At 47.1% G+C, this 8,758-nt stretch overlaps 1 protein-coding gene across 1 annotated transcript; it reads left to right on the forward strand.

Moving 5' to 3' along the window:
- The first annotated feature begins 846 nt into the window (after positions 1-846).
- Positions 847-4,095, forward strand: LOC128746102 (sodium-dependent neutral amino acid transporter B(0)AT3). Its single transcript, XM_053843150.1, has 9 exons — positions 847-939; positions 1,439-1,722; positions 1,783-2,387; positions 2,440-2,687; positions 2,753-2,857; positions 3,088-3,291; positions 3,355-3,512; positions 3,562-3,825; positions 3,891-4,095. The coding sequence occupies exons 1-9, from the start codon at positions 847-849 to the stop codon at positions 4,093-4,095; spliced, it is 2,166 nt and encodes a 721-aa protein (XP_053699125.1).
- Positions 4,096-8,758: the final 4,663 nt, after the last annotated feature.

Here is an 8,758-nt window from a genome sequence, read left to right on the forward strand (position 1 = left end):
AACAAAGGAAATTCAAGAACCTAGTTGGAAGGGAATCGGACTCACCTTAAGGAAAGGAACGAACGAGATCTGCAGAGAAGTACTCGAGTGGAATCCGCAATAACATAGAAGAGGCAAACTCAGAGGCTAGTGGCGACACAGCTTAGCTAATGACATCCGGGCTGTAGACGAGAACCTGTCCTGGTGACAGGTAAATGCTATGGCGGGCAACCGTCGGCAGTGGAGATCTTTGATTTCACCTCTTTGTTCTGCCGGACCGGTTGGGACATAACCCTGAAAACCAGATTCGTTTTCGTCAGTATGTGTATGTATACTATACCGTCTGTAGTTATCATGAATGCACCAAAAATAAGAGATTGTTACTTACCTCGAATTGAATCAATACAAACGATATAGTATATTCTTATTATTATTTACGTAAATCATTCATATTGCAATAAAAACAAATCAACTGAATAGTTCACATCCCAAAATCAATTTCAGAAAGAACTATTTTCCACAGCACAAACTTTGAAATGAACACGCTATACTATTTGTTGCTCTAAGTAAGTTCGGCGCACAATTTGCACACAAGCACACAGCACGGCACCATCTAGAGAAATGCAACACACCCAATATCAGCACATTGTACCACGTTGTTAGCACCAATCTCCCACAGTTTACATAGAGTGTTAGCAATCTGCTGCAGCATCCCGTTTGCGTTGAGTGCACTGTACCGTGCATGCGAGTACCTCCTATCACGTAGTCCGTCGTCGTAGCGAACGAACGTAAAGTTTTGCAACTGCATCGAGTGTCTGTCCGTCGTAGTCGGCGCGTAGAAACCAATCCGAATTCGGTGCATCCATAATGGCCAACACGGCGCATTTATTTCGCAGACAAAGCTCCCGGGATCTGATCCAGCAGGCGACGGTTCGGAGCTTGGACGAACTTGAACTAAGGGTGAGTACTTGCAAACAAGTAGGCTAGTAGGTTTTGGATGACAGCACGAAATTATATTGATTTGATTGCCATTCGGAAAAAATGCCACTGCCAACATTTTTCCAGCAGGATCGCTGGCACCGGGAACGTATAGAAGCGGCCCGGAAGGCAGTGCTGAAATCCAGCCGTTGGAACGAAATTTACGCTTTACAGGATGAAACTCGGAGAAAAGCGGCTAAGTTATACGAAACAACGGGCTACGCCCGGCGACCGATTAACAATTTAAAGAAACTTGCTGAATTGAATTTTAGCACAACCTGGCCGGAAAAGTTGCCCGAAACTTCCAGCCAAGTAGTTGGTCGATTCGCTCAGCGTCCTCTGGAGCGAGCTACAGTGCTACATCCAAGACCTAGCTATTTCAGTTCATTCCCTGTGACTCATACAAAATAAATCATTGCTAGTTGTGAAACTCAAAATAAAAACTTTGTTTTATTTGTTTCCCCCTTGTTGATTTCTTAAGGAGCTACGAAGTCGACTGGTCCGAGCGGAGAATGGAAATCGAAATGTGGTATACGGGGCGACCAATCAAGCCTTCGTTTCGGACATCGATCCACCGATGGGACGCATTCTGGACTTACCACCACCGAGCTCGGCACCGCCCACCGTGACCGGTCCGATCGCAAAACTTTCCACGCAGACTTCAGTGATCGACCAGATTGTCGAGGAAAGTGTGGTTCCCGAACGGCCGGATGATGAGCGGGAAAGTTGGGACAGCAAATGGACCTTTCTGCTGGCTACCATCGGGTGTGTTATTTTGTATTTGTTTGTTGAAACTAACCTTAAACTTATTGCCTATTTTTGTAGATACGCAGTCGGTTTGGGTAACGTTTGGAGATTCCCCTATTTGGCGCAGAAAAATGGCGGGGGAGCTTTCCTCGTTCCGTATTTCGTAATGTTGCTGCTGCAAGGTATTCCCATCTTTTACTTGGAGCTGGCGATCGGGCAGCGGCTGAGAAAGGGAGCAATCGGAGTTTGGCATGAGGTGTCGGCCTATCTCGGAGGTATCGGTATCTCGTCAGCCTTCGTCAGCTACATTGTCGCGCTGTACTATAACACGATCATTGCCTGGTGTTTGATTTATCTGCTGCATAGTTTCGAGTCACCGCTTCCGTGGGCCGACTGCCCCAAGCGACTCTACAAGAACTTCACCTACGATATCGAGCCGGAGTGCGTAGTTTCGTCTCCCACTAAGTACTACTGGTATCGGGAAACTTTGAAGGCATCACCGAGTGTTAACGAACCTGAGGAGGTGAACTACAATGTGGCAATTGCACTGATTACTGCTTGGTTTCTGGTGTACATGTGTATGGTTCAGGGAATTACCGAATCGAGCAAGATCGTCTACGTAACGGCAATCTTCCCTTACGTGGTGTTGATCATATTCTTTTTCCGAGGAATTACTCTTAAAGGTAAAGTTAGTATGATTGTGAGAAGTTGATAAAATAATAGTTTATCCATTAGGAGCCTCGGATGGAGTTTTGCATCTTTTCACACCACGCTGGGAATCGATCCTGGAACCGGTGGTGTGGTTAGAAGCTGGAACGCAAATCTTTTTCTCGCTGGGGCTCGCCTTCGGTGGACTAATTGCGTTCAGCTCGTACAATCCAGCCAACAATAATTGCTATCGAGACGCACTGGTAGTATCGTTCACCAACTGTAGTACTTCCATGTTTGCTGGCGTAGTGGTGTTTTCGGTTATCGGTTTCAAGGTAAGCTCTTGAGTTTCATTGCCACCGACTTGACACTGGTCAACTCTTGCTTGTTTATTTTTCAGGCAACGTCGATATTCGATTCGTGCATGGAAGAACGAACGGCCCTGCTGGCAGCGAACAAGACTCTCAATTTGCCGGTTTGCAATCTGCAGAAGGAACTCGAAAACGTAAACACCATCTACCTCATGTAGCCGTTGTATTGTTCAGTGTTAATTGTGGACATGTGTATGTGTTACTTGATGACCCCCTCTATGGTCGACCTTTTATTTATATTGTTTTCCATTAGTAGAAGTAGCTAGAAGTAGACGCTTATAGTATTTCGAATAGGCTCATCGTACACCTCGGCAAGCTCGAGTCAAGATACAATAATCAAGGGGATCTGATTATTTCCTTCCAGAGTGCCTCTGGAACCGGCTTAGCGTTTATCATTTTCACCGAAGCGATCAATCAATTTCCAGCAGCTCAATTTTGGGCAGTTCTGTTCTTCCTGATGTTGTTCACGCTTGGAATTGATTCACAATTCGGTACCTTAGAGGGAGTAACTACATCGCTGGTGGACATGAAATTGTTTCCTAATCTGCCGAAGGAAGTGATCACCGGAGTAAACCACCACAAAATCAAAACAATAACAAAAGTAATTTAACTAATGCGCTCATTTTCACAGGGGCTGTGCTTCTCTTGCTGTATTTTGTCGATGTGCTTCGCTAATGGAGCAGGCAGCTACATTTTCCAACTAATGGACAGTTTCGCCGGTAATTACTCGCTGCTGATTATCGCTTTTTGCGAGTGCGTAGGCGTCAGCTATATCTACGGTCTAAAAAGGTTAGTGATGACTAATCCAGTTACGTTTGTTAGCTTGAACTTTTTGTAGATTTGCTGATGATATCGAACTGATGACCGGTTCCCGACCGGGTCTCTATTGGCTTCTCTGCTGGAAGTACTTCTCTCCGATTGCCATGTTAACTATATTGATAGCTTCCTTTCTGGAGCTGGCGTCGGAAGGTAGCAGCTACCCGGGTTGGAACGAACTGACGGGAAATACCGACCGTCTAGAGTGGCCCCACTGGTGCATAGTTGTGGCTATTTTACTAATAATGGTGTCAATTTTGTGGATCCCCGGTGTGGCCATTTGTCGGTGAGTGACGCCGAAGGACTTGTCTACCTCTTTGCAGCTTCTGCTAAAATGCTGGATATTTTTAGGTTGTGCGGTATTAACATAATAGAAGACACAGAGCCAGCTTGGTTCCCGACGAATGAGCTTCGGGACGTGCACGGTATTGTACCTCATGAGCCGACTGACATTGAGGTATCGCTGTTCTGTATACGACCGGATGGTTCCGAAGGATTATGCTGCCCTACTTATGGGCCGCGAGAGCGACCTTTGGATGAGGAGGAAGAAGAGTAAACCGGAACGACGGAGAATTCTGTGGTGTGAGTAGTCCATTAGACAATAAGATAAATCCAGGTCCTGTTCATTTATGGTGAATTGAGCCATTACAAAACAAGGCGACTACGGTCGGAGAGACAATATAATAGATAGAAAAGTTCATTGCATATGCAAATCATGGTTACGCGGAGTTTTGAATGAAACACATTCAAATTATAAAGAGTTCTTAGACTAAGAATAGCAGGACAATGTGCTGGTCCTATAGAGCATGCTCGTTAAACATTCGGGCAGTACAACAAATCTTTGATTTATTTGCGTGGTTTTGAAAACTCGACGGGCATTCCTACAAATTCGAAAAGGCTGGGTTTCTTCGACGGTGCCAGCTAAACTGGTGCCAAGGAAGGACTGTACCAGCTTCAGTGATGCGACTCTTGATTTAGCAGTAACGATGGTACCGCATTTGTTGTACCGTAAATAGTAAGCGGCCATGGTATGTAGTTGTACGTCGTTGGCCTTCTCCTGGGGGTATTTGACCTTGTAGCATTGAGGAAGCTAAACATGTTCAGGACGGAATATAATCTACAATAATAATTGCCACATTATGTAATCATCGTCGTAGAGATCCCAACGCACACCCGATTGCCAGATTTGTTGAAAAAGAATTTTCAGGACCAACAGAAAGTGGAAGATTAGCGAATCGAAGATGGTCATCAGGAAACGCAATGCTTCTCGTTTTGTGGGGCGTCGAGGGCGGACTAACAAAGCCGCATTATAATGACTCCAAGCCACTTTGTATATGAAAACATGGTCGACTGTTCTTCAGTACATACCTAACAGCTTCTTTGTCATTGGTTTTAGAGCTAAGTTGAAGCACTTCTCTTCGGAGTCGATTTCTTGAAGCGCTGCTAGCATCTTCTTCGAGTTGCTTCATTCCCTGAGTCATTCTTGAAGAGCAACATGTCCTGGAGTTCATTTCTAACAATCACGTACACCACTATAACAATAACGTCACGTCAGGGGTGGTCTTTCGGTATAGTAACTGATGTAACACTTACGTCAATCCCATGCGACACCCTCAGAACTGACGGAGAATTACAAAAGAGTGAACGTGGCAGATTTGGGCCTTTCAGTAGAGCTGAATTCAGTGAGCTTTCATGGGTGATGGTCGCTTCATCTCACACAATTCGTACTTTCTCCAGTTCGTTTGGGTTAGTAACGGGAAAGGCTGGCAAATACCAGTAACGTTGGGCTTTCTAGTTGATTTTTTGGTTGGGGAGCTTCGGGATTTATACTTTCTTCACATAGTTCTACAATTGGCGGAGGGACGGTACTCTTAACAAGCTAATCTAAGATTATAACCGGATTTGAACCCACAACAAACGTCTACTTGTTAGGCGTAGCTACCAATAAACCCCCCCCCCTCACCTTCCCGCTCTTTCCCCTCCACTCCAAAAAATTTTCATCACTTTCCCCTACGGTTTCCACGTTCTGACGTGTGGCACTGCACATCTTGGCCACCCACGCAGCGTTCTCCTTATCCATCACCCACATGCCCATGGTTCCATGCCACATGCCCGATGGAGCTCTCCACTACACTGCTGATGGCTGTTTTGATGGCTTCATCCAGCTCGTCCTCTTCCGTCAGCGCAGCTTCGAGTGAATGAGCGTAGTTTGCGACGACGTCTGGTTGCTTCACCCGTGCAGGATCTAACCGGGCGTCGGTACCAAATGTTGTTCCCAACGGAGAGTTTTGGACGCATCTTAACCATCTCTAGGTAGTGGTCCGAGTCAACGTTGGCGCTTCGATAGTATATGATGTCGATAATGTCTAAGAAGTACCGGCACTCGATCAAAACGTGATCGATCTGCGATTCTGTTCGATTTGGTGACCTCCAGGTGTACATGAGTAAGAGTCTGTGCTGAAAGAAGGTACTACGTACGGCCAGGTTGGCGGATTTCCGGTCGATTTGACCACTGAAATATCGTTGCGCGTTGCTTCCATGATTTCAGCGACTTTCGCTTGCTCGTTGAGTACGGCGGATGGCACCGAAGCGGTGATGGTTTGAACGGTGTTGAGCAAGGCTCGTAGCCACAGGTTAGAAAGCACCATGTCTGCACTCTTCCAAGGCCTCGTATTTCGGAGAGCAAGGTTTACGGTCACTAAGCTTCTTCTTCTTCTTCAGCAGAGCCGGGGTGGCTCGAGCTATTTCAAGCACTCGTCTCCATTCAACTCGGTCTAAGGCAACTCGTCGCCAATTTCCTAGTTGTCTCTAAAGTCGCAAATCACTTTCAACCTGGTCGAGCCATCGTGCACGTTGGACCCCCCTGTTCCTGGTGCCGGTGGAGTTGTTGAAGAGAACTATTTTCGTCGCACTGTCGTCCGGCATCCTTACGACGTGTCCGGCCCACCGTAGCTTGCTAACTTTCGCTAGATGTACGATGGGAGTCTCCCCAAGCAGTGCCTGTAACTCGTGATTCATACGCTCCGCCACTCTCCGCTTTCAGTTTGTACTCCGCCAAATATCGTCCGCAGCACTTTTCGCTCGAACACGGCAAGGCGCATATGTCGTCCGTGAGCAGCGTCACTGCTTCAAGTCCATAAAGAACTATAGGTCTAATAAGGGGTTTGTACATTGTTAGCTTCGTGCGGCGGCGTACGCTTCCTAATCGTAGCGTTTTACGAAGGGCAAAGTAGGCCCGATTTCCCGCTTGAATGCGCCGCTGGATCTCCGCGGTCACCACCGATCCAAAATACACGAACTCCTCTACCACTTCTAGGTCGTCACCGTTAACGGTTACCGTCTGTGGGAGGCGCGTGTTTGTTTCCTTTGAGCCTCTTCCTTTCATGTATTTGGTCTTCGACGCATTTATTTTTAGCCCAATTCTCCTAGACTCTGCTTTCAGTCTGTCGTAGATTGCCTCCGCCGTCGCAAAGTTCCTGGCTATGATATCGAAGTCATCTGCAAAGCCTAGAAGTTGGCTACTCTTGGTAAAAATCGTGCCTCTTGTTTCGATGCCCGCGCGTCAGGTCACCCCCTCAAGAGCGATATTGAACAGCATGCAGGATAAACCGTCACCTTGTCTCAACCCTCGCCGCGTCTCGAAGGGACTCGAGAGTATCCCAGAGATGCGTACGAAATTCATTACTCGATCCAATGTAGCTCTTATCAGTCGCGTCAGTTTGTCCGGAAAACCGTGTTCGTGCATTATCTGCCATAGCTGATCTCGATCGACTGTATCGTATGCTGCTTTGAAATCAATAAAGATGTGATGCGTGGGCACGTTGTACTCCCGACATTTCTGCAAGATCTGACGGATAGTAAAAATTTGGTCCGTAGTTGCGCGAGTCCCAATGAATCCCGCCTGATAATTCCCTACGAAACCTTGTGCTATCGGTGACAACCGGCGTAACAGGATCTGGGAGAGTACCTTGTAGGCGGCGTTTACCAGCGTAATACCGCGATAGTTGCAGCAGTCTAGTCGATCATCCTTTTTGTAGATGGGACAAACCGCTCCTTCCATCCATTCCTACGGCAGCTTTTCCTTCTCCCAAATCCTCGAAATAACCCAGTGAAGAGCCTTTGCTAGCGTTTCTCCGTCATGTTTATAAAGCTCTGCCGGTAGGCGTTCCTTCCCAGCGGCTTTATTGGTCTTCAGCAGCCCGATTTCTCGTTTGACTTCTTGGAGATCAGGTGCTAGGACACTACTATCTTCCATGGACGCTCCTAGGTTAATTTGCGTTCCGCCTCCTTCTGCGACTTCGCCATTGAGGTGTTCATCGAAGAACTACTTCCATCTGTCGACCACCTTGCGCTCATTTGTGATTAGATTCCGTCCCTCATCCCTACACATGTCAGCTTTCGGGGTGTAGCCCTTCCGAGTTTGGTTCACCTTCTCATAAATCTTGCGCGTGTCGTTAGCTCGGAATAGTTGTTCTAATTCTTCATGATCTCTGCCCTCCTTTTGGCGCTTTTTCATCCGCAGGATCGTGGTCAACTGGTTCCTAGCTCGTCGGTATTTGGCCAGGTCCGCTCTAGTGGCAATACTTAGATAATTTTAGGTTTCTTATTATCTTACTAAGACGCTCCAAAAACTTCAGTTAGATAATTTTTCTAAGCAGTTCCACCGCTTGTTGGCATTCCCCATCAAACCAATCATTTTGTGCACTCCGATGGTCAATACCTAGTGCCTCTCCGATGACCGAGCGTATTTTGCCCCGACCGTCTTCGAGGTTTGAAGCAACTAACTCCTCGGAAGAAGGCAGTGCTTCATTAACTACTCGCGCGTAGTTCTCGGCAGCTTGCGGATTATCTAGCTGCCTGATGTTCAGCCGAGGAGGACGGCTTTGACGTGTCCGGTATACGGTGGACAGCTTTGAGCGCACACGTACTGCTACTAGGTAATGGTCAGAATCAATATCCGCACGAGCGTACGTTCGTGATGTTAGAGAAAAACCGGTCCTCTATGAGAACGTGGTCAATTTGGTTCATTGTACGTTGGCCAGCTGATCTCCACGTGGCTTTGTGGATATCCTTGCGCGGGAAAAAGGTGTTTTGGATCACCAGGCCTCGGGAAGCTGCGAAGTTTATACATCGTTGGCCGTTATGGTTCGTGCTATGGGGTCCTACCACCGGTCTATACATTTCTTCCCTACCGACCTGGGCGTTCATATCCCCGATGA

Source organism: Sabethes cyaneus, chromosome 1 (assembly GCF_943734655.1).
Source record: "Sabethes cyaneus chromosome 1, idSabCyanKW18_F2, whole genome shotgun sequence".
NCBI lineage: Eukaryota > Metazoa > Arthropoda > Insecta > Diptera > Culicidae > Sabethes > Sabethes cyaneus.

What these genes read in the sequence shown, in the direction of transcription:
- LOC128746102 (XM_053843150.1), top strand. Translation starts at nt 847, where the DNA reads ATGGCCAACACGGCGCATTTATTTCGCAGACAAAGCTCCCGGGATCTG. An exon ending in TGGACGAACTTGAACTAAGG is followed by an intron (nt 940 to 1,438) that starts GTGAGTACTTGC and finishes TGATTTCTTAAG; the next exon opens with GAGCTACGAAGTCGACTGGT. An exon ending in CCCGGTGTGGCCATTTGTCG is followed by an intron (nt 3,826 to 3,890) that starts GTGAGTGACGCC and finishes GGATATTTTTAG; the next exon opens with GTTGTGCGGTATTAACATAA.